At 43.1% G+C, this 25,756-nt stretch overlaps 2 protein-coding genes across 5 annotated transcripts in view; one reads left to right on the top strand and one right to left on the bottom strand.

Annotated features, from left to right (window-relative positions):
* Window positions 1-17,710, bottom strand: part of ccdc12 (coiled-coil domain containing 12) — a 90,282-nt gene extending 72,572 nt beyond the window's left edge. Inside the window, exon 1 of one of the 3 annotated variants that reach the window (XR_010019082.1) lies at window positions 17,583-17,710. Coding sequence is in view for 2 of the 3 variants with exons in the window: in XM_063057270.1 (XP_062913340.1) it covers window positions 17,583-17,666 (84 nt within the window). In the remaining variant the exon portion in view is untranslated. Of the gene's footprint in view, window positions 1-16,594; window positions 16,769-17,582 lie in introns of those variants that run through there. The other 2 variants (XM_063057270.1, XM_063057277.1) reach the window with 2 other exon arrangements.
* Window positions 17,711-23,234: 5,524 nt separating this feature from the next.
* The window catches only part of nbeal2 (neurobeachin-like 2), a 231,554-nt gene continuing 229,032 nt past the window's right edge, over window positions 23,235-25,756 (top strand). For both annotated transcript variants that reach the window (XM_063057260.1, XM_063057242.1), the window contains exon 1: window positions 23,235-23,836. In XM_063057260.1, the coding sequence (XP_062913330.1) occupies window positions 23,786-23,836 (51 nt within the window). In that variant the 5' untranslated portion in view covers window positions 23,235-23,785. The remainder of the gene's footprint in view (window positions 23,837-25,756) is intronic.

Here is a 25,756-nt window from a genome sequence, read left to right as displayed (position 1 = left end):
TGCTCAATGTGGCATAAGTGTAGCTTGAGGTGGTGCACTCATTCTGCTTTTGTGCAGGGCTTCTGCATGCTCCCAATACAAGGGCTGAGGGCTTTCAATACCATCCTGAATGTTCCCTCTGTTTTGAGCAGTCATCGGCCAGGAATTCCATGAATACATTAAATCATTTCATCTGGCCATTTGGTGATTTCTCAAAACAGAACTCAGAGTTGAATGTCCACTTTGGAAGTCTTGTGCCCAAGGGATGCAATTTACATTGTCTAATAGAGCCAACTGAATATAATTTGGAATAAAAATAAAAGTTGCAAACACTCATTGTATCAGGCAGCAACTGTGGAAAGAGAAGCAGTCAAAAACTTTGGGTGAAATTTGGACTTTGGAACTGGGATAGCAACATTCGTTCCCTTATTCCAGTGGCTTTATGGTTTTTCAGAAATAGCAATGATGGCATCTTTTAAATGATTTGAGATGCCTGCTGCAGGCAACCTAAGGCTCATTATCCTCAATAAGTCCAGGAATTTAGTACTAGTTCTTAAGTCTTCATTGCTATTCTGATGCATTGGTGAAATTCAACAGCACCTTCATCAGTATCTGCCTTTGACAGTTGGCTGCTAAAATATTGGGAGTGATCTCTATTCTCTAGGGTCTTATCATAAACCCAAATTGTTAGAGGGCAGTGTTGTGCAACAAAAGCAAGTTACTACAGTTTTGTCTCATGGACATTGAGCAGAAGACCCACTCTTGTGTTTCAATGAATGAGCACAAATGCAACCCTCATCTGCATACAGTAGTTTAACCACTGAGGCTCTCAAGTGTACTCACCATTGACTGATCAACTTCCGACCCCATTGGAAATTTGCTGGCAGCAAGGTACAGTGTTATAGTGAAAGATTAAAAGTGTCATTGACAATGAAATAGCCGTGTTTAACTGGAGTATTACCATTGGCTCTGCAGTAGATCCATTCATTAAGATCATTGATCATCATGAAGCCAATATAAAATGAATTTGTGTTTGACTGAATTTGGAACGGATTTTCCCTGTTGCCTCCAATTGGAGCCAAAGAATAGCAACCTTCAAGACCATGGAGAAAGGCTTGTATTTTTTTTAAGTTGTCACGGTGAAGATTATGTCTTGCTAGGTCACTAGACAGATAGAATCCATACTGCAATATGCAGAACAGCTGTTTACCTACTGGGAGGTCATGGTTGAGAAGAGTCCTAGGAATGGCCTTTCTTATGGCAGAAAACATCTCTAATTCCCCCACTGAACTTTTCCCTCTTCTTAAAGACAATCATGACTGTGGAATTTTCAAATGCCTTGATACACCTTCCTCATACCAAACGTGGAAATAAGATTGCAGATTCATGAATGAATCCTTTTATTGTCAAGCTTTCGAACTTGCAAGGATAGCCTGCCCCAGAGACCATATTTGTTCAGCCAAATTATGTCTTGATGGACAGCATGAACTCAGTGGACCCAAGAGATCACTTCCATGCTTGTGCAACTCTGACTTTTGAATTTTCAGAGAGTCTGGAAAGGCAACAAGGCTGAACTGAGTTACATTGCTGTAGGATGGTGCAAAGGGCACTTGAGGGAAACACAATGCTGCAACAGTTAATGCTGCACAGTTCCAATGACCCATAGCAGATCCTGACTGATCTAAATGTTATCCCTGTGACCATGAAGTTCTTCTCCACCGGCAACTCCAGATTCCTCCCATATCCGAAAGACACACAGAGAGGCTCATTAGCAACTGTAAATACTGTAGCCTGGATACAACAGGTAAATTACATGACATGTAAAAACATAGCATCTAAAGCTTTGACAAACTTCTGCAGATGTGTATTGGATAATACAACGATTGGGTGCATCACAGCTTGGTATGGAAACACCACACTCTTGAATGGAAATCCTACAAAAAGTAGTGAATACGGCCCAGTCCATCACAGGTAAAGCCCTCCCCACCATTGAGCATATCTATGCAGAGCACTGTCACAAGAAAGCAACATCCATCATCAGGGATCCCACCACCCAGGTCATGTTTCCTTCTCATGGCTGCTATCAGGAACGTGGTAGAACTCACACCATCAGGTTCAGGAACAATTATTATCCATCAACCATCAGGCTCTTGAACCAAAGGAAATAACTTCACACCCTATTACTGAAATGTTCCCGCAACCTATGGACTCACTTTCAAGGCTGTTTCTACTAGGGTGCTTGACAGCCTTTCTGTTGCTGTGTGTTCATCTGTTAGGCTGATTTATACTTGTGCGTACTAGCTTACACTGTAGCCTACGTAAGTGGGCTACGTCGTTGTGAGCATTTATACTTGTGCATAGGTGTGTCTGCGTCACTCTGCAATTCACCACCAAAACGCTAGTTGGTGTTGGGGTTTCTATGCCACTGTGTTGAGTTTCTTCGCGTTGAAACTCAACACGAAGAAACTCAAACTTCAAACAATGGCGACTGAAACTGAAGGAGGGTGAATTTTCTGTACTTGTCCGGCCACTGAGAGACATGGACGAAGAAATGCATTTCAAATATTTTCGGATGTCGGCAGGTAGATTTGACAATTTGGTTCATCATCTCCAACCATTTATTTCGCATCAGTGTACACACAGTATACTCAGAGACTGGCAATCACCATTCGAGTTTTAGCTTCAGGTGGAAGTCAACAGGCTGTAGCAACTAGCTACAAACTGGCATCAAGCACAGGGTCCTCCATAATTTCGGAGGTCTATAAAGCTTTATGGAAAGCATTGCAGCCAGAGTTCCTTCCCTGCCCTTTAGTCACCCAATGGAAAGCTACTGCAGCGTAGGAGGAAATGCAATGCTACCAAGCAGGCCAATCACAGTTGTGCGGCCTGCATCGCCGCGACGCATAGTTACATTTTTGGGGAGGTGCGCGTCAGGCTACAGCATAGGGTACGTGACTACACCGTACCTACGGCATTGATTTGACGCACAAGTATAAATTAGCCTCAAGACAGGAAGAAAATGCACACTGAAACCAATCCCTTAAAAACTCAATTCCAGACTCCCAGTTCTTTCATAAGTTCCAGGCCTTTTTATTCGGCCCTGTACATGCCATGCTCTGTATGGCTTCATTACTTACCCTCAGAATAGTCTGTATTACTGACTATCCTTACAAGTTCTCCCTTTGGTTCAGTGACTGTTCTACATTACATGTGTTATACAAACTCTTTCATCTATTCAGATACAGTAGTTCATTAGATGACATGGTGAAAGGTGGAAACGAGAAGAGTTGCAGATATTAAGCCCAAAGTGCGAATTAAATCAATAACACAAAATTGCTATCTATAGACCGAAGAATTCTACCCCACCTCCTTATTCTAGCATCTTCCCCTTCTTTTCCAGTCCTGATTAAGGGTCTTAGCCCAAAACACTGACTGTTTGCTCATTTCCAGAGATGCTACCTGATCTTCTGAGTTCCTCTAGCATTTTTGGTGTATTGCTCCAGATTTCCAACATCTGCAGAATCTCATGTTTACAAATGCCACACAGTATGCTGCTTTACTGCTTAATGTAAAAAATGATTTAATGGGCAGAATTTGCTTGAATTCCGAAGTAAAACACAAATTAACTTTGAATCTATCTCTGGTCCTTTGGCTTTCATTCATCATGCGTCAAAATGAAAGGAGGAAAGTTTAAAGGAGATATGCATGGCAATTTTTTTTTTTGACACAGAATGATAGATGCCTGGACTTCACTTTATAGTGCCGACTTCACTTTATCCCTCGTACTTCAAACGACTTTGAGCTTTCAGGGAATGAAGGGATATGGATCATGTACAGGCAGAATGGATGAGTAAAATTTGGTTTCATGCTCATCACAGACATTGTGGTCCAAAGGCCCTGCTCCTGTTCTGCAGTGTTTGTCCTATGCCGTCAGAATTGCTTGCAGCTCCATAAATTATATTTATATCCACTACACTATAAATTGGGAGTGGTGATCAGAATTCAATCCTCAGTTCCAATGGAGCAAATTTCATAAAACAAGGAATATTACTGCTAATTTTACATCAGGCATTTATCACATGCGAAAAAAGGACAAATTTCCTTGTCCACCATCCCAATATTTACTACAAGTATCAGAAGCATTCCATCCCAACATGTGCATGGTAAAAATTGACTGTTACACTGTAGTCCTTTGCATCTAGAAATCACTTGTGCAAATTAATTTAACAACCTATACAAAATGATCAACGAGCCATCAGTTAAAACACTAAAGTAAAACTTTGTCCAATGACTATCCCAACAACCTCACATATTCCATCCACTGCAAATTCCAGGTTGTTTTCAGCTTCAGTTTGACCACAAGTCACAATCATTCATCATTTGTTAATTTTTATTTTAGTAATACAGTGCAGAGGAGGCCCTTCTGGCCCTTCAAGCCATGCTTCCCCAGCAACCCTGACAAACCCTAAGCTATCACAGAACAATTTACAATGACCGATTAACCTATCCAGTACATTTTTGGTCAGTGGGAGGAAACAGGAGTACCCATGGAAAACACACATTCCACAGGGAGGACATACAGAGACTCCTTACAGAACAGTGCCGGAATTTAACTATTAGCATCATGCTACCTGCTACACAACTTAAAATGAGAGCTCTTAACAGCATCAAAAATCTCTTAAATCTATTCAGTTTTGACGATTCCAATAATCTCATCTCCTCTCTTAGCCAAAGATTCCCCATCCCAGAAAACCTCGGTAAATATAAACTACTTTCTCAAAGAATTAAAAATTGTATTCTTAAACTAATGGGAAGCCTTAAAATGCTTCACAGAATTCAAAATGTAGTATTTATATATATGCACACGCTAGGTTCATAACTTTCTGTTCAAGATTCTCTAGTCCTTTATGACAATATCTATGTGGACATTATGTATTTGATTCCTCTGGCTTGTACACAAATCTTCTAGGCTCTCATTTTCCTCCTATATGCAGAACCTATCACATCTACCCATTCTATTAACCTATTTAAGTCCTCAATAGCCCTCCATACTATAAAACTACTGCAAGCATTTCCATAACCTGTTCTATATACAGCTCCATCAGGTATTCCTCTGGTGCTGGTCCATTGTTCCCAACAGCACATAAACCAGTTAAAATATTTACCATCTCTATCATGCCTTTGTCCTCCACAACTAGACTTGCATTTTTAATCTTAACCTTTTAAACTTCTGAAATGTCTGCTTTGCTACCGCTGCTACTGTGTGGTAACTGGAATTTCTGAAGCTGAAGGCCTCGAAATCCTCGGCCTTACGTGTTTCAGCGGCCTGGGAGAGGCCGAAGGCGCTCGGGAGGCTGTATTGGAGAGGCTGCTCGGAAGCTCGGAGTTTTCGGACGGATGGACTCAGGGTCAGCTGCTTCCAAGGTATCGGCAAGTTGATGGTGCCTGGAGGTTTATAGCAGGGAGTTTCTCCCTTTTGCCGCCTGCTATCGGGGACTCAGGAGTCGATCGACTCGGACTTTGAGACTTTTTTTAACTGTGCCTATGATCTGTTCTTCATCAAGTTATGGTATTGTCTTGTACTGCTGTAACAATATGTTATAATTATGTGGTTCTGTCAGTGTTAGTCTTTGGTCTGTCCCTGTTTTCTGTGATATCACTCGGAGAAACATTGCATCATTTCTTAATGTATGTATGCATTTCTAAATGACAATAAAAGAGGACTGAGTGTTCTCATAATCTAATCACCAGAGGTCCTACTTAAACTTTAACCAGTTTTTTTAAGAATACAAAGCTATTATTTCACTATTACCACCCATAGAACAAAGGCAAGCTGGTAGTGTGGCTGCCTCCAGCCAACCAGATTCAACCAGCAGCTGTGTGGAAATTGTATAGTCCCCATGTGACTACCTGAGTTTCTGCTATGCGTCTCAACTCCCTCCCACAACCCAAAACAGAGGGGTTGGTAGATCAACTGCCCAGAAGAAATTGTCCCTTGTACGTAGGCCAGAGGTACATCAAGGGAATTGATGGGAATGTGTGGAGAATTTAAAAAATGATATTAATGCAGCATTTGTAAGTGGGTACAAACTCAATGTGCTCTGCGACTTTCTTCAGCATTTTTATCATATTTTTTGTTTAGCCCTTCTACAAAATGTACCGCTGTACTTGCCTAAGCAACTTCTAAAGTGTCTTTGCCATTAAGGAAATGAGCAACAGGCTTCCCTCAAAGTCACCCATCACCCTAGTTAGGAAGTTTTGGATCAAAACTTTGAAACACCAAATTAATGGCATTGTGCAAGTACATTCACCCAAAGGAGTGCAAGTGTCCACTTCTTCAAGGTTAAAGAATGCTGCTCTTGAAAGAAAGACCCATCCAAGTGCTGTGTCACCACTTTCTAGTGACATTCTGCAGCCTAAAAGTGCTCTTAATTTAACTCATACTCAGTGATCAATGTTTTGGGAAATCTCTCAATATAACCTTCTTAAAGCTGATCCATGGCTATCACTTGGAGCAAAGGATAAAATTTCAGACTATACATGATCCCAGAGAATCTCCCCAGGACCAACATATAGAGAACAAAAAAATTCATAGGAAAGTAACCATGGCAATCAACACTAAAGCACTGCAGTTACTAAACTTCTATGTCCTCTCACAAACACAAGAACATCTGCAGATGCTGGAAATCCAAGCAACATACACAAAATGCTAGAGGAACTCAGCAGGACCGGCGGTGGAAAAGAACACAGTTAACATTTTGGACCGAGACCCTTCATCAGGACTGGATCAAGAAAGATGAAGAGTTAAAGAAGGTGGTGGGAGCAGAGGAAGAAACATAAGGTGATAGGTGAAACCAGAGGCCGGGGGGGGGGCGGGGGAGAGCAGGTAAGGAGATGAGGTGAAAGAAGGAAATGAGAGTGAGGAATGGTGAAGGGGGGAGCATTATCAGATTCCCCCTTCTCCAGGCCCTTATCTCTTTCACCAATCAACTTCTCAGCTCTTTACTTCACCCCTTCTGGTTTCACCTATCACCTTGTGTTGCTTCTTCCCCTCCCCCACCTTGTTCTGGCTCATTTTTTTCCCTCCAGTCTCGATAAAGGGTCTCAGTGCAAAACATCAACTGTTTACTCTTTTTTTGTAGATGCCTGGCCTGTTGAGTTCCTCCAGCATTTTGTGTGTGTTCCTATGTCTTCTGGGGGTGTATACGTGTTGATTTGGACTTAACAGTCTCCTTGCTATGTCTGCTTCACAAGGGCAGTAATGGATCCAAACTGGTTTTTTTTTTACATGATTTTTACATTTTCTGCTACAGTTTTTAAACATCTATAATTAAGAATCTACATTTCCAAATCAATTCTCTTGAACTATACTATTGCAAATACTTCGGACTTTTTAAAAAAATAACTCTACATGTCAGATGAGAATGGGTCTGAATTCACTACAGCGAAGATGCATAACAACTTCTACATTTAACCTCAGTCCAAAATCAATCTTATCACAAGCAGCAGCAACACAATAACAATTTCCTTTCCACCCATGCTTCTGGAGAAGCTGTTAACTGAATTATCATACTTTCGCCTTGCTTCATTTGGTAGTACTCTCAGTCAGCGAACGGTGGATTTCTGCAAAACAATACTTCAGATTTTGATGTTGGCTGACATGACTGCGCAGCACTGAAGAGAAAATGTTGCACTTCCAGAGTTAGTAACTCTCAAGTGTGGTGCGAAGTTATGTACTGAAATAAACATACAGATATTGCAACTTGATTAGACACAGCAAAAATGAAAACACCATAATTTAGTAGCCCTAGAATAATATTAAGGAAAAAGGAAAGCATCCTGTTGTAACAGTACAAACCCTGTTGTGATTGTCTTTGCTTCAAGCCAATGATGCCACTTACCTCTGCCCAACAACGATACATTAATCTTTCCAAAGACTGTACAGGTCCACAATTCCACCTCATATTTAACCACATCTTGTGTTTTTGAAAAACACTACAGTGGATTCCAGCTAATTGGGACACATCAAGACCAGAACATTTGGGCCCAATTAGCCAACATTGCTTGGAAATTGTGAAAAAAAGGCAAACTACCATTTAACTGAGTAACACAAGTACACAATGAAATACCAAACAAATTACAAAACTATAAATAACACTACAGTACTATAAAACTATTAGTTCCTAATAGTTGGATTGGTAGTTATCAGTTGTATCTGCCGCTGACAGGAAACCTCTACTCTTTCGACCTTGGAAGTCTGGGTCCAGTGGAACAAATGTCTTCACAACTGAGCTCTTCCTTGGTTCCAGTGGTTGACCATGAGGTCTTCTGTGCCTCATTATGTATGCAGAACCGCCTCCCAGGCCATTGGATCTCACCCACCCAGCCCGCCAGAGCTGACTTTGCATGCTCGGACAGGCATGCCCCTTGTGACAAGAATACACATAGATTAAGATGCAGCTGTCCTGTGCTGGCACCAGTGGGATCAGCAGTTGGTCTGCCACCTGTCTTCAGGAGAGAGAGAGATAAGGAAAACAATAGAGCAGCATTTGGAGATGTGTAATGAAGGGACGGGGGAGAGAGAGTAACAGAAGGAGGGAACTGTCAAGAGCGGCTCCCCCTTTGAACCCTGAACTGTTTGAATTGATGGACAGGCGATACCCCAGCAGGGGGATAAAAAGGGACAGGTTCGCTAAGGCAGGACACACACGACACCCGAGGTAACGAGACCCTGGAAGCGGTGCGTCTCTCACAAGTTGGTGGGAAGTTTTGAAAGGCACGATCGGCGGGAACCTGGTGTGTGTCCAACACTGCCTGGGTGCCAGGTTCACCGCAGAGAAACGATCGTATCTGGCAACGGAGGGGGTCACGGTCGGTGACCTCAGATGACATCACAAAGGACTCGCCCGAAAGCTGACTGCGAAGGTCTGTGTCTGGAAGCCTTGAATATTCATTCGTTTTGCTCTCTCTCTCCTTCCCCCACACTGTCCATCTCCCACGGCAGCGATTACTGCGAACTGAACTGAACTAAATTGAACTGAACTTTGCGTCACTTTGAAACTGGTCATTTACCCGTAGACAACGACAGAGCTTGATTGATCCTGTTATCTTAATTCTGTGTACATGTATGTTTATCATTGTTGAACTGTTGCATTCATTATCCTTTTGATTAGAGTACTGTGTTGCTTGTTTCTTTAATAAAACTTTTAGTTCTAGTAATCCAGACTCCAACTGAGTGATCCATTTCTGCTGGTTTGGCAACCCAGTTACGGGGTACGTAACACCCTAAACTCACTGGGTAAAAGCCTGATGACTGCCCTCACATGATTTAGCATGCCTGTAACAACAGCATGCCAGGGAGTGGCCACTGTCGCACACAAACAAACATCTACTTGGAATCCATGTCAGAGCTGAGTATATGCTACCATGTTCCTTTGATTAACTATAAATGAACAAAATCAGCGCCGCATCCTCAAAATCTTGATTTTCATTGTAGTATTAAAGATGATTGTCGATACAAATCCTTTGTAGTTCCTAACTCTTTGAAGTATTGAGACAGTTTAACTTAAACTTCGATGTTTAGAACAGAAGGAGAAGGAGATAAAAGAGAGGGAAGGGGTACACAATTCATCAGGGACAATTTACAGCTGCACACAGAGGAACAAAATGGAGGGCTCGTCAATTGTGTCTATATAGTTAGAACTCAAAAATATGAAAAGGGGCCATCAGTCTGATGGATTTATACTGTAGACTCTCAGCTCTCACCTGTGGCTCCCCGTAGCTGTTTGCATGCGACAGCGGCCACACCCCGGGCAACAGCTTTGACAAGCCGGCTAAACCAGGTGAGGGTAGCCGACGGGTCTCAAACCCTCGGTGAGATAGGGAGTTGTCTATCCCAGCATGTGAAGCCAGACTCCGGCGGATTGAGTGGACGAGACCAATGGAAGGTCCAACGGTCAAGAAGGCGGTCTCTGCAAGCGTCGTGGAACATGTAGAGCAGGACAAGACACAGAAGACGTCCTGGTCATCCACTGTGCCTAGTCCCATCTCCAGCCGTCTAGACTCTGTCTTGTCACCGGATCCAGATGGGAATTGGGAAGACAGAGTGAGGCTGACGCTGCGCAACTCTCCCTCACTTAAATCCAAATCACGCGCTAGTCTCGACACCATCATTATGGTGTCGAGGTCCTCATCGACGTCAACGATGGACGAACAACTGTAGACCCCAAAATAGCCGTAGAGACTGAGGAGCAGATACGCAGGCAGATTGTGAAAAGGAGCAAAACCAACAAAGTTATTAAAGTAGGAGATTTCAACATTCCCAACATGGACTGAGAACTCTTTAGTGCAAAAGATTTAATGGATAGCATTTGTTAGCCATGTCCGAGAGGTTTCTTGAAGCAGTAAGTGGTTAATCCAACTAGAGGGGAGGGTATACTAGACCTCTTAATGGGAAATGAACAAGCCAGGTGACAGACCTTTAGTGGGTCAACACTAGAGAAACAGTGATCATAATTCCTGAAGCTTTAAGATAACCATGAATAAGGATAAGAGTGGAACTTGCAAGGAAGTGTTAAATTAAGGCAGGGCCGATTACTTGGGCATAAGATGGGAGCTAGGGGGAATTAATTAGGAAAAGATGTTTCCAAGCAAATCTATATCTGACATGTGGAGGTTAAAGACAAATTACACAGAGTTTAAGACCAATTCATTCCAGAAAGAGGGAAGGTCAAGTTTGGCAAGATACAGGAACCTTGGATGATGAGAAGGGCAGTTAATTTAGTCAAGAGGGAAGGGGAAGCATACACAAGGTTCAGGAAGCTAGAATCAAGGTGCTAGAGGACTATAAAAGAGCCCAAAGGGAACCAAAGAAGAGAATTAGGAGAGCTAAAATTGTCATGAAATTTACTGGAGAGTAGGATTTTTTTAAAAAATCAAGGCATTATACACATATTTCAAGGGCAAGAGGGTAATTAGGAAGAGAGCAGGACCATTTCCCAAGATGGTGCCGTCATACACTGGCAACTCTCTACGAGCTGTAGAAAATAGTACCAGTTTTCCTCTTAAATATACTCCTTTCGAACAACTTCCGCTGCAATCTACAGCATACAAATTTCCTCTTAACAATAGCCTATGAAATAACATCAATGATCGTCCGATCTCACGTTGGATGGTTAAATGCGGAGCAGTTAAGCATGGGACCTTTAAGGGTCAACGCCAAGGCCAAAAACACGGCAGGAGGGGCGAGGGTCGAATCAGGCTGAAGTGCAGGGGGATGAGGCCTCCTCTGCTGAGCCTCTTGTTGGCAAATGTACAGTCACTTGGATTGACAATCTCAGGGCAAGGCTGCCGTATCAGAGTCAGATCTCAACTGTTTGGTGCATTGAGACTTTGGTTAACAGCGAACATGCCAGACCCAGCTATCCGACCAGGTTTTTTGATTTTCAGAATGGATCAAACCTCAAACTCTGGTAAGGAAAAAGGTGGCGGAGGATGCTTTTTAGTTAATTCTAGTTGGTGCACAGACATTGGCATTATGTCAACTTCTTCTTCCTCTGATTTAGAACAACAATTAAATGTAGACCATTCTACTTGCCTCTGGAGCTCTTATCCCTGATCCTGACTGCAATTTACATACCACCAGTGGCCGATTTTAAGCAAGCACTGATGAAACTGCGCGATGCTGTATGTAAACAAGAAATGGCTCATCCCAACATATTTCAAATTATAGTCGATAACTTTAAACAGGCCTATTTGAAGAAAACTCTGCCTAATTATCATCAGCATGCAACCTATTGCACCAGAGGTCCCAACACACTAGACCACTGCTGCAGGAATGCCTATCATTCCTTCTCAAGACTGTATTTTGGCAAGTCGGGTCATTTGGCTGTACTCCTGCTACCTGCAAATAGACAGAGCCTAAACAGCAAGGCTCCAGAGATTACGACAACTAAGAGGCTGAGGAACAATTACAGGATTGCCTCCGAGTGGACTCGGCAGTGTTCAAGAACTTATCCGAGGACCATAAGGGTCATTACAGACTTTATTAAAACAGCTGTGGATGAAGATGTCCATACAAAATTGTGGAGTGTTTTCCCCCCAATCAGAAGTCCTGGAATAACAATGAAATATGGAATGCTCACAGAACCAGATCGGAAGCATTCAAGTCTGGAGATCAAGAATACCACAAGAGGTATCGGTAGGATTTCCTGTAAGCCATCTTTCGGGTTAAGTGGAGATTCTGGACTGGACTGGAATCAACAAGGGATGCTTGATAGCTGTGGCAGGGTTTGAATACCATAACCTCTTACAAAGTTAAATCGAGTGACATAGGGTACAACAGAGCTTTGCTTCCAGTTGAGCTCAACACCTTCTATGCTTGCTTTGGCCACCAGGACAGGGAGGAACCATCATGCATCCCAATGTCTCCCAATGCTTTGGTCTCAGTATCTGATGATGACGTTCGGGCTTTACACTTATGACCGTGTGACTAAGTACAACTCTAACACTATATAGAAGTTTGCTGATGATACCACTGTTGTAGGCTGGATCAAAAGAGGTGACAAATCAGCCTACAGGAAGGAGATTCACAACTTGACTTAGCGGTGTCACAACAACAACCTCTCACTTGATGCCAATAAGATCGAGGAACTGATTGTGGACTTCAGGAGAGGAAACCCAGAGGTCCTCGAGCCAGTACCCATCGGAGGATCAGAGGTGGAGAGGATCAGGAACTTTAAATTCCTGGGTGTCACTATCTTAGGAGACCTGCCCTGGATCCATCATAAGTATAATTGTGAAGGAAGCACAATAATGCCTCTACTTCCTCAGGAATCTAAGGAGGTTCGGCATGTAATTGATATCCTTGGCAAACTCCTATCAAAGTGTGGAGGAAAGTGTGCTGACTGGCTGCTTTATGGCCTGGTATGGGAACATTGATGCCTTTGAGCAGAAAATCCTATAAAAGGTAGTGGATTCAGCCCATTACATCAGACAAAGCCCTCCCAACCACTGGACACATCTACATGAAACATTGCCATAGAAAAACAGCATTGATCATCTAGATCCTCACCACCCCCAGGCCATGCTCATTTCTTGCTGCTCCCATCAGTTCAAAGGTACAGGTGCATCAGGACTCACACCACCAGGTTCAAGAACAGTTGCTACCCCTCAACCATCAGGCTCTTGAACAAAAGGGGATAGTTACTCTTATTAAAGGACTCGTATTGTTATTTCATGCTTGTTATTTATTGCTCTTTATTTATATCTGCATTGCACAGTTTGTTTACAGATAACAGCTCCTGATGTTTACAGTTACTGTTCCGTAGATTTGCTTAGTGTGCCCAAGGAAAAAGAATCTCAGCGTTGTATGTGGTGACATGTATGTACTCTGATAATAAATTTTATTTTGAATTTTGAACGATGGAGAATAAAGGAAGGAACTTGTTCTTGAAGGTGTGTGGGTGAGATCCTAAATAAGAACTTTAGCAAGAAGGATGTAGAAGATAGTGAGATCAGAGTGGAGCATGGCAAGATGTGAGGGCATTTCCAGATTACGAAGGGGGTAATGTGAGGTGTCTTGAAAAACATTAAGAGTAGATAAATCCACTGGGCCTGATGAGATATATGCCAGGTAATTAAGAGAGGTGAGAAATGTGACTGATGGTGTGTTGACCAAAATCTTTGATTCTCAATAGCCACCAGTGTGGTGCTAGAGGACTGGCAGGTAGCTAATGTTGTTCCTTTATTCAAGGAGGAAAATAGGGATAATCCTGGAAACTATAGTCTCATGTCAGCAGTAAGGAAACTAACGGAGGATCTTAGGGATAGGATGTATAAGCATTTGGAAAAGGTGTTCTAATTAGGGACAGTAACCATGGTTTTGAGCAGGGCAGGTCATGTCCAACTGATCTGATTGAGTTTCGAGGAGTTAACAAAGGTATTTGATGAAGCTAAAGCAGTGTATGGTGTATACATGAATTTTAGTAAAACATTCAATGAGGTCCCATGTGGTAAGCTCATCCAAAAAATTTGGATAAACTGGGATCCATGTGACTTGGCTGATTGGATTCAAAATTGGCTTGCCCACAGAAAACAATAGGTAGTGGTGGACGGGTTTTATTTTGGAGGAAGGACTCTAACTAGCAATGAAGGGATCAGTACTGGGACTTTCATTGTTTGTCATGTACAGATAATTTGGATGAAAATATAATAGTATGGGTAAGGGTAAGTTTGCAGATGGCACGAAGATTGGTGGCAGTATGGATTGCATAAAAGAATGCCAAAGGATCCAGCAGGATACAGGTATGGGCCGAGAAGTGGCAGACGGAGTTTAAAATCAGACAAGTGTGAAGTGCTGCACCATAGCAGATCCGACACAAATTGAGAGCACACTGTTAACGGTAAAAACTTTAGCAATGCTGATAAACAGAGGGATCTTAGGATCCAGGTAAATGGCTCTGTATAAGTGGCCACAAAGTTGGATACTGTGGTAAAGAATGTGTAAGGCATACTTTAGTAGAGATACTGAGTTCAAAAGGCAGGAAGTTATGTTACAGCTTTGTAAGGCTCTGGTTAGGCCACATTTTTAGTATTTTGTTAAATTCTGGTTATCTCGTTATAGGAAGGATGTGGTAGCTTTGGAAAGGCTGGCGCTTGGTTTGGAAGACATGCTGTGAAAACAAGCTCCGAACATTTTCTCCAGAGCAAAGGTTCACAACCTTTTTAATGCTGTGGACCAATACTATGAAGCAAGTGGTCCGTGGGCCCCAGGTTGGGAACTACTCAAGAGCAACTGAGGCTGAGGGAGGAGTTCATAAAATTGTGAGACAAAGATAAACAGCTCAGGATTGAAATGTCTGTTACTGGTGTGGATTAATTTAAAGGTGAGAGGAGAAAAGTACAAGGGAGATGTGCAAAACAAAACAATTTCTATAAATACCAACAACAGGAATTCTGCAGATGCTGGAAATTCAAGCAACACACATCAAAGCTGCTGGTGAACACAGCAGGCCAGGCAGCATCTGTAGGAAGAGGTGCAGTCGACGTTTCAGGCCGAGACCCTTCGTCAGGACTAACTGAAGGAAGAGTGAGTAAGGGATTTGAAAGTGGGAGGGGGAGGGGGAGATCCAAAATGATAGGAGAAGACAGGAGGGGGAGGGATAGAGCCAAGAGCTGGACAGGTGATAGGCAAAAGGGGATACGAGAGGATCATGGGACAGGAGGTACGGGAAGAAAGACAGGGGGGGGGACCCAGAGGATGGGCAAGAGGTATATTCAGAGGGACAGAGGGAGAAAAAGGAGAGTGAGAGAAAGAATGTGTGCATAAAAATGAGTAACAGATGGGGTACGAGGGGGAGGTGGGGCCTTAGCGGAAGTTAGAGAAGTCGATGTTCATGCCATCAGGTTGGAGGCTACCCAGACGGAATATAAGGTGTTGTTCCTCCAACCTGAGTGTGGCTTCATCTTTACAGTAGAGGAGGCCGTGGATGGACATGTCAGAATGGGAATGGGTTGTAGAATTAAAATATGTGGCCACTGGGAGATCCTGCTTTCTCTGGCGGACAGAGCGTAGATGTTCAGCAAAACGGTCTCCCAGTCTGCGTCGGGTCTCGCCAATATATAAAAGGCCACATCGGGAGCACCGGACGCAGTATATCACCCCAGTCGACTCACAGGTGAAGTGTTGCCTCACCTGGAAGGACTGTTTGGGGCCCTGAATGGTGGTAAGGGAGGAAGTGTAAGGGCATGTGTAGCACTTGTTCCGCTTACACGGATAAGTGCCAGGAGGGAGATCAGTGGGGAGGGATGGGGGGGACAAATGGACAAGGGAGTTGTGTAGGGAGCGATCCCTGCGGAATGCAGGCTTAGTGGTGCGATCCCGTTGGAGGTGGCGGAAGTTACGGAGAATAATATGTTGGACCCAGAGGCTGGTGGGGTGGTAGGTGAGGACCAGGGGAACCCTATTCCTAGTGGGGTGGCGGGAGGAACTATAAACACTGATTGGTGGGGGCCTGGAATGCTTTGCCAGATAGCATAGGAGCATTCAATAGGCATATGAAGGGAGGGATTTGATCAATGTACACAAAAGAGAACAATATTAATCAGGAGTAATCAGCACATCATGGGCTGAAGGACTGATCCTGTTCTTAGGACAGTTGACTGCTTTGCAAAACACCTCCACGCATTAAACAGTGAACCGTGATTTCCCAGCTACCTGCTGGATTAATTCGCCATCACATTCTCACTTAGACTTCTATAGCTTTGGCATCTAACACTGTTCCAATGAAACCTTAATGCATGGTCAAGGATTAGTGCATCACTTTCTGAACTGACTCTGGACAGTCCACAGAACTTAACAATGAATGCAAGTTTCAAGTAATCAGCCCTTCCAGGTTGTATAAGAGCTGGGAAGCTCAACAAACATGACAACTTTGTGTCTCTTTCTACAGATGGTGCTTGACGTGCGTGCCGAGTTTTTCCAGCATTTTTTTGTTTTTCTGGGGTTTTCCTTACACTTTTCTACCAAAGTTCCAAAGAAAGTGAGCATAAATTGCAGCAACGGTAATCTGAATTTAAGAGTTTTTTTTAAAAACAGCTTACACATAAAACTCACATGATCGCAAACCTGATGGGTTGACATAAAATTCAGCTGGCAAAAGAGCAATGTCCTGACTAGCCAGGGTTATGCTTTACTCCAGTCTCGCACGATGATGTGATTGATACTTAACTGTCCTCAGCTTCATCATTTCTATCCAAGAACACTGGGAAAGGTAATAAGTGTAAACAGAAAATGCTGGAAATACTCAGCAAATCAGGACACATCTATGGAAAGAGAAACCAAGTTACAATGAGACCCAGAGCAAGCTTAAGGAAAATCACTTGATTCCCTGGTCACTCTCCCCCTCCCCCATCACTCCCCCCTCCTACTCCACCAGTCACTCTACCCCCTTCCAATTCCCCCACTCCACCGGTCACTCTACCTCCCCTTCCAATTCCCTCACTCCACCGATCACTCTACTTCCCCCTCTAATTCCCCCACTCCACCGGTCACTCTACCTCCCCTTCCAATTCCCCCATTCCACCGGTCACTCTACCTCCCCTTCCAATTCCCCCATTCCACCGGTCACTCTACCTCCCCTTCCAATTCCCTCATTCCACCGGTCACTCTACCTCCCCTTCCAATTCCCTCATTCCACCGGTCACTCTACCTCCCCCTCTAATTCCCCCACTCCACCGGTCACTCTACCCACTCAAATTCCCCCACTCCACCGGTCACTCTACCTCCTCCAATTCCTCTAATTCCCCCACTCCACCGGTCACTCTACCCCCTACTCCCCCAGTCACACTCTCCATCCCCATTCCCCGCCCCCCCCCCCGGTCACCCGTTCATACTCTCCATCCCCATCCCGTGCACTGCCTCGGTCCTTCCACTCCTCCAGTCACACTCTACCCACCATCATCTGCTCCCCCCCCCCACCACTTCTCTAGACCATCAAGCGTTCCTCCAGAATTAAGTATTCACAAATTATATTGTGTGGAATTCTTCGAGCCCAGGAATGACGAGGAGGGGGCGAAGCATGGAGCCCCTCCGGCTTCCTTACCTGCAGCTGCCGCTCCCTCAGTGCCCGGAGCCGTTCCCTCCTCTTCAGTGCCTCCTCCTGCAGCCTCCCGGCCTCTTCCGCCATCTTCCCGAAAACTATTGAATACTCCAAATCCCGACAGCCCTCACGGCAGACATAGCCAAGGGCTCACGGAGCAATCGAGCAGAACCAAGGCGCATTCTCCGAGCAGATTGATTCATCCAATGACGTCACGGAAGCTCTGAACGGTCGGAACAAGCAGACAAAGAAAATTAAAGCCTTGAAGCAGAAGAGAAAGTAGAGAAGCGAAGTGGGTCATCACTACACATAACGTTATCTAATAATAGCGACTTCAATTGTAAAGTTAACATTTTTTACTCGCATCAAAAGGCCAAAGACTGCAAATGCTCAAAATCTGAAATATAAACATTTGAAACCAGCGGGTAGTAAGTAATGAAGAAAGCATGAGATATGTTAACTTTTATTGCTACAGGTTAGAATGTTAAACTATAAACTTATTGTTACAATTATATATAGGTGAGGCACTCCTACGGTAATGTGTACAGTTTCAATCTAATTTTTCCGAAGGATATACTCCGATATGTTCAGAAGAGAATCACACAGTGAATTTATGGGACGATCTGGTTGATGTATCATCTGTGTCAGACCTGCGATTTTTTGAAGTTTAGAAAAATGTGGAGTGATCTTATTGAAATATGTAAGATCCTTAAAAAGGCACAGTTTTCCCTAGTGGAACAGTATCAAACAAAAGAATTCTGTATAAGACCTGAAGATATAGGAGCAGAATTAGGCCATTTGGTCCATCAAGTCTGTTGCATCATTTCATCACGGCTGATCCAATTTTCCTCTCAGCCTCAATTTCCTGCCTTCTCCCCATATCCCTCATGCCCTGACTAATCAACAATCTATCATGTTCTGACTTAAACATACATGAGGACTTAGCTTCCACAGCCATTAGTGGCAACAAATTCCACAGATTCGCCCCTCTGGCTAAAGAAATTTCTCCTCATCTCCATTCTAAAAGGACTTCTGTGTATTCTGAGGCTGTGTCCTCTGGTATTGGACTCTCCCACCATAGGAAGCATTCTCTCCACATCCACACTATCAAAGCCTTTCAACATACGATAAGTTTCAATGTGGTCACCCCTCATTCTGCTGAATTCTAGTGAGTAGAGGCCCACAGCCATCAAACACTTCTCATATGACAAGCCTTTCAATCCTAGAATAATTTTGGTGGCCCTCCTTTGATCCCTCTCTAATGTCAGCATATTGTTTCTTTGAACAAGGGCCCTCCCAAAACTGCTCACAATACTCCAAGTGGGGCCTCACCTGTGCTTTATAAAGCTCCAACATTATATTCTTGCTTTTATATTCTAGTTCTCTCAAAAATGAATGCTAATATCGCATTTGCCTTCCTCACCACCAACTCAACCTGCAAATTAACCTTTCGGATTCCCTAATTCCTGTATGAAGATTCCCAAGTCACTTTGCGCTTCAGATTTTTAAAAAATTTTCTCTCCATTTAGGAAACAGTCTACACTTACATTTCTTCTACCGAAGTGCATGACCAGACACTTCCCTGCACTTCTGTCACTTCTTTGCCCATTCTTCTACTCTGTCTGTCCTTTTGTAGCCCCTCTGCTTTCTCAAACGACCTGCCCCTCCACCTATCCTTGTCTTGTCCACAGACTTAACCACAAAGCTGTTAATTCCATTATTAAATTATTGATATATAACATAAAAAGGGGTGGTCCCAATACAGACCCCTGTGGAACACCACTAGTCGCTGACAGCCAACCAGAAAAGGCTCCCTTTATTCCCATTCCTACCAATTAGGCAATGCTCTATCCAAGCTAGTATCTTTCCTGTAATACCATGCGCTCTTAACCTGTTAAGCAGCCTCATGTGTGGCACCTTGTCAAATTCCTTCTGAAAATACAAGTACACAGCAACAATTGATTCTTCTTTGTCTATCCTGCTGGTTAATTCTTCAAAAAAATTCCAACAGGTTTTTCAGGCAAGATTTAACATGCTGACTTTGCCTTATTTTATCATGTGCCTCTAAGTACTCCAAAACCACATCCTTCACAATCCACTCCAATATCTTCCCAACCATTGAGCCCAGATTAACTGGTCTATAATTTCCTTTCTTCTGCCTCTGTCCCTTGAACAGTGGAGTGACATTTACAATTTTCCAGTCCACCAGCACTCCAGAAAGATGATTACTCATGCCTCCGCAATCTCTTCAGCCACCTCTTTAAGAACCCTGGGGTGTAGACCATCTGGTCCAAGTGACTTATCTACTTTCAGACCTTTCAGTTTTCCAAGAACCTTTTCCCTGGTAATGGCAACTTCACACACTTCTGCTCCCTGACACTCTTGAATTTCCAGCACACTGCTAGTGTCTTCCACAGTGAAGAATGATGCAAAATACTTATTCAGTTCATCTGCCATTTCCTTGTCCCCCATTACCACCTCTCCAGCATCATTTTCCAGCAGTCCAATATCCACTCTCGCCTCTCTTTTACACTTTATATATCTGAAGAAACTTTTGGTATCCCCTTTAATATTATTGGCTAGCTTATCTTCCTGTTCCATCTTTTCCTTCTTTACGACTTTTTTAGTTGCCTTCTGTCTGTTTTTAAAAGCTTTTCAATGCTCTAACTTCCCACTAATTTTTGTTCTATTATATGTCCTCACTTTAGCTTTTTTTGTTGGCTTTGACTTCTCTTGTCAGCCACAGTTGTATCATCCTGCCTTTAGAATACTTCTTCTTCTTTGGTATGTATATATCCTGCACCTTCCAAATTGCTCCCAGAAACTCTAGCCATTTCTGCTCTGCCTTCATCCCTGCTAGTGTATCCTTCCAATCAATGTTGGCCAGCTCCTCTCTCATGCCTCCATAATCCTCTTTACTCCACTATAATTCTGATACATCTGACTTTAGTTTACCCCTTCTCAAATTGCAGGGTGAATTCTACCATATTATGATCACTGACTCCTAAAGGTTCCTTTACCTTAAGCTCTCTAATCAATTCCGTTTCATTGCACAACACTCAATCCAGAATAGTTGAGTTCTTCATGGACTCAACTGTGCTGCTCCAAAAAATCATCTCGTAGGCATTATAGAAATTCCTCTTCTTGGGATCCAGCACCAACCTGATCTTCCCAATCTACCTCCATATTGAAATCGCTTGTGGCTATCATAACTTTGCCTTTTTGACATGCACTTTCTAACTCATTGTAATTTCTAGCCCACATCTTGCTACTGTTCAGAGCCCTGCCTACTTTTCATGATTATTTTCTCAGGATGTTGGGAATAATGATCATGAAAAGTAGGCAGGGCTCCGAACAGGAGCAAAGATATGGGCTACAAATTACAACAGGAAATGGAAAGTGCAAGTCAGAAAAGCAATGTTACTCCCAACATTTCATTAGGAGATTGAGGAGAATTGGTCCGTCAGAAAGACATTCACACATTTCTCTAGCTGTACCGTGAAGAGCATTCTAACTGGTTGCATCGCCTTCTGGTATGGAGGGGCCACTGTACAGAATCAGAAAAGGATATAGTAAGTTTTATACTCAGCCAGCTCCATCATGGCCACTGGCCACCCCAGTATTGAGGACACCTTCAAAAGGCTATGCCTCAAAACAGCGGCATCCATCATTAAGGACCCTCATCACCCAGTACACGGCCTGTTTTCATTGCTACCATCATGGAGGATGTACGTGAGCCTGAAGATACTGACTCAACAATTCAGAAGCAGTTTCTTCCCCTCTGCCATTAGATTTCTGAAAGGATAATGAACCCATGAACATTAATTCAGTACTTTTCCCCCTTTCAGCTCAACTTACCGAATTTGTTTTTATATATACCTATTGTAATTTATAGTTTTCATTTCTATGTATTGCAATGTACTGCTGCCACAAAACAACAAATTTCATGACATATGTCAGTGATATTAAACCTGATTCTGATTTTGCTTGCATCTGTCTCCAGTAATATGTTATACAGTTATCTTCTGAATGGCCCAAAAATGCAAATCAATCTAACAAGAAACACCCCAGGCCATGATCCTACTTGTGGAAATATGCAATACTGGGAAGCAACTCAGATTGTCATGGTACATAGACTGTTTCCGATGACATTAGCTGAAGGATGAATGTTGGCCTGGGCAGCACGATGGTGCTGCTGCCTCAGAGTTTCAGCAGTCAAAGATTAAGTGTGATCTCCAGTGTTGCTTGTAACTCATGGGTGCTTCGGTGTCCTCCCACATCAAGAAGTAAATCAGGATGATAAGTTGAGTAGCCACAATACATTGATCACTAGAATCCAAGGTGTGGAATTAATATGAATATGGGGAGAAAAATGGGTGTGAGTAAGGTCAGTAAAAGGGAGATTGCTGGGCCAAGGGGCTGTTTCCAAGCTGTATCATGCTATGCTGTATGACCAGACAGTCCGAAGAGAATTATTAAGTTCATGCAATATATCAGGACTGATGAAATATCTCAACTCAGAACATTGTGCCCATTTCCTTCCACAGATGCGGCCTGACCCACTGAGTTGCTCCAACATCTGCAATCCCTCGTGTCACAAATCTGATGGCTCTTCACTGCACTCCCTTTTTAGCAGATATGTTCTGTATGTAAAAACAGCACTGCACACAATGCACAGTTCAGTAAAATGCCTTTACTCTTGTACTCAAACCTTCTCGCCCTCCTAGTGACCAACTCCACCCGCAAAATCAACTTTGAGAAAACATCCAGGTAACCTTTGAATATCGATACTCCCAATCTCCACTATTTAAAAGTAAGTCAATAGTTCTGCTTTCTCTGCTAGAGTGGGTAAGCTGTGTATTTCCAAGTTATGCACCATTTGTCCTGTTTCTGCCCATTTATAAGTCTCATAAATGTGGGATTTCATTGATTCTATTGTGTTTCTTTGTATTTACTGTGAATGCCCACGAGAAAATTGATCTCAGTATATATGGTGACATACATATACTTTGAAAATAAATTTACTTTGAATTGTGCCTCTATTTCATTAAAGCCTCTTTGCATCTTTAATGTGACTCATTCCTGCATAGCTTCCCCATGCTCGATCTTTGTTCATCTCCTTCTGTGTAGGTCCTTATCAAAAGCCTTCCAAAACTGCTCCCTCCACCTGTGTTTAGGTACCAACATGGAGCACAGCTTACTTCATTTTCCACCCTGTTGTTTCATCGTGACCTGCAATTGTTCAGTGAAATCCGGAACCCTCACGTAAGTCTTCAGTTCCACCCCCACTCCACCTCTCTGTCTCCGTCTCTTTCTCTCTCATCTGTCCATCTCTTCCATTTGTCCCTTTCTCGTCTGCCTCGCTCACCTGTCTCCCTTTTTCTCCGTCTGTCTCTCTTTCTTTCCCATCAGTCTCTCTCTATCTCTTGTCTGTCTCCCTTTGTCTCTTTTGTCTGTATCTCTTGCTGTTGTTCTCTCTCGCTCTCTCTCTCTCTTTCCTCTCTCTCTCAATCCCGGTCACACACGCACACACCTGGCTCCTCCCTTTGTCTTTCAACCTCTGCACACCTAGCTGCGGATCTCATCTCATCTGATGTCCTTGTGTTCAGTTTGCTAAAGCGCGGGCACGTATTGCGAGTAGGGAACGGAAGCGAGCATTTGATTGGTAGGGAGGCGGATTTCCAGCATTTCTTACAGTTGTGCAGCCTGCGAGTAGATGCTTTAAACCCCACTCCCGTAATACAGGCGCTGCGACGAGAGGCACGCCTCCGGCAGAGGGCTCGCCTGCAGTACGCGTGCATTGAGTCACAGAGGAGCAAGCACTGAGTTTGCCCCCCAAAATAATCAACTGAAGCCACAACATCAAAGAAACAGAGCCTGGAACCGAGATGGCGGAAGAGCTCAGTGTGTGAAAGGGACAGAGAGATACTGAAGCCGGAGCAACTTTTAACTTGAAAGGTTTTATTCCACAATACCAAATAAAGAATTCAACTTGCTAGGAAGAAAATAAGTGGAGAAGATCTTCACTGATGCTCAATTTTAAGCAACTTTTTTTTATTGCAACAAGTGAATAATTTCACGTCCCTCTTTGACAACAACGGGGGAGGAGAGGAAAGCAAAGATGAAGAGTGGCAAGGAAAAAGCTGTCTGTGTGAGAGAGGGGAGTTAATAATAGGAAGAACGCACGGTTTATTGCCAGTCGAGGAATGGCTTCGAAGGAGAGACTGTACGAGCTGTGGATGTTGTACTTCACCAAGGTGAGCGGAGGCACACCTGTAACACGGCGCCGGGCCTCCCGTCCCGTCACACTCTTACCGCCTGCTCTTCCTACTTTCGCTTGCAAAAAAATACCAATATATATCGACAGTCAGTGCGCAATGACAGTGATAGAGTTTTGTATGTGGCGTGTACCTCTTGCGATGCTGAGTTTGAAATACCGTGCTTGATACAAGCTGTATTTTAATGTCGTCCTTTAAAAATTATACATACGATTATCTTTTGGTGATATTGTCGCCTGATGGTGCAGGTTGACACCTCGCTTTTCACTGACTTACGACATGTTTCTTGGCCCCTTGTTTATTTTGTTTGATGGTAAGGAAGTTATAGATACTGCTTAATTTTCCCTCGACAATTTATGATATACAATTTCTAAATTACAATTCAATTCTACTTGACTAAAGCGATCTATTTCGGGCAGATTGCGGTGTGTTTTGTGTTTGGCCAGTTTAATGTTTAATAAAGATTTTTAAATAAATCGGAGAGCTCTTCAAATGAGAAGTGGGAGAACGTGTTACGGACAGATACGCTGTCTAAATACAGTATTATTTCACTCTGCCAAGGTGCGTTTACTGATAGAATGTAAATGACTTGGTACTTGTGTCAGGGCGAGAGTCAACGTAACCGAAATGGCACCAACTTGTCTAATTCATTGACGATCTAAATTGGTTTGTGACATGTGATCTCTAAATCAGGCTGCTCAAAGTTTTAAGTTGTATCTCTTAACTATTTTGTATTCGTGTGATTTTTCTGTTGTAGTAGAATATTTTTAGCGATAGGTTTGATGTAGTTCGGGTGAGATGTTACATGTGCATTGTGCCAGAAACAGTAATCTTGGCGGTAAGGTATGCAAGAAGATTCAATTGGCCTGGTTTCTGTGTCAGGGGTTTGTTGTGTTAAATGTATTGTTTCACTCCTGGACAATCAGCTTCTGGTCGTGTAAACTCGGGTGGGGTTCAACGCCCCAAACCCACTCATTCATGAGCATCACATCGGTACTTTGTAATGTAAAATTCGGGACATCAGACTGGCTTTGCTTTCCGCTGTTTCATTTCTTACCCTGCACCCATCATCAGCCTGTACGGTTAGCTGAGCTTCTGATATAACGCAGGTGCAGGCCTCAACTCTTTCTTCCTGTCTGAAACTTCCTGCTTCATTCAGGCACTGGTATACTGGCCGGTTTTCAAATATCTCAACCAGGGAAGTGTTCTACCACTATGAACAAAAGATGGATTGATTATTGGTGGTTACTTGGCTTTGTGAGGCATCTAAACCACCCAACATGGCCTTACACAGTCACCAAGAGGTTGAGAGCCGGACAGACATTTTCGTTTAATAAGCTTTGAGGCATTGACAATAAATTTTATCTTGCTCCATGATTTGTCAATCATGAGTGGGAAAACAATGAATTTTACTTACAGGATTAATCCTACACACACGATTAAACAACAAACAAAATCCAGGAGGAACTTAGCCAATCAGGCAACACCTATGTCGGGGGTTCCCAATATTTCTATGCCTTGGACCCCAACCATTAAACAAGGGGCCCACGGACCCTGGGTTGGGAACCTCTGATCAATGGAGAGAAATAAACTGTTGACATTTTGTGCCGAGACCCTCTTGGCATTTTGATTTTGTTGCTCTGAATTTCCAGCATCTGCAAAATCTCCTGTGTTTATGCTACCTGATTAATCAGTTTTCTTGTGTTGAGGACTGACTGTATAATAACTGTGCTTTCAGATTTAAGCATTTTTTAAAGAGTTTACATGATGTATTAACATATTGAAGTTTATATTTTTATCCCTAGGGTCTTTGCAGGCCCTAGAGATTAAATCTGTTTTCTTGCTGGTTTTAAGGATTCAACATAAAGTGAATTTTGGGACAAGTAAAATGTGCGACAT

This window comes from Mobula hypostoma, chromosome 1, assembly GCF_963921235.1.
Source record: "Mobula hypostoma chromosome 1, sMobHyp1.1, whole genome shotgun sequence".
Lineage (NCBI taxonomy): Eukaryota > Metazoa > Chordata > Chondrichthyes > Myliobatiformes > Myliobatidae > Mobula > Mobula hypostoma.
The sequence above is the reverse complement of the archived record's forward strand: the minus strand, read 5'-3'. Positions and strand labels throughout refer to the sequence as shown.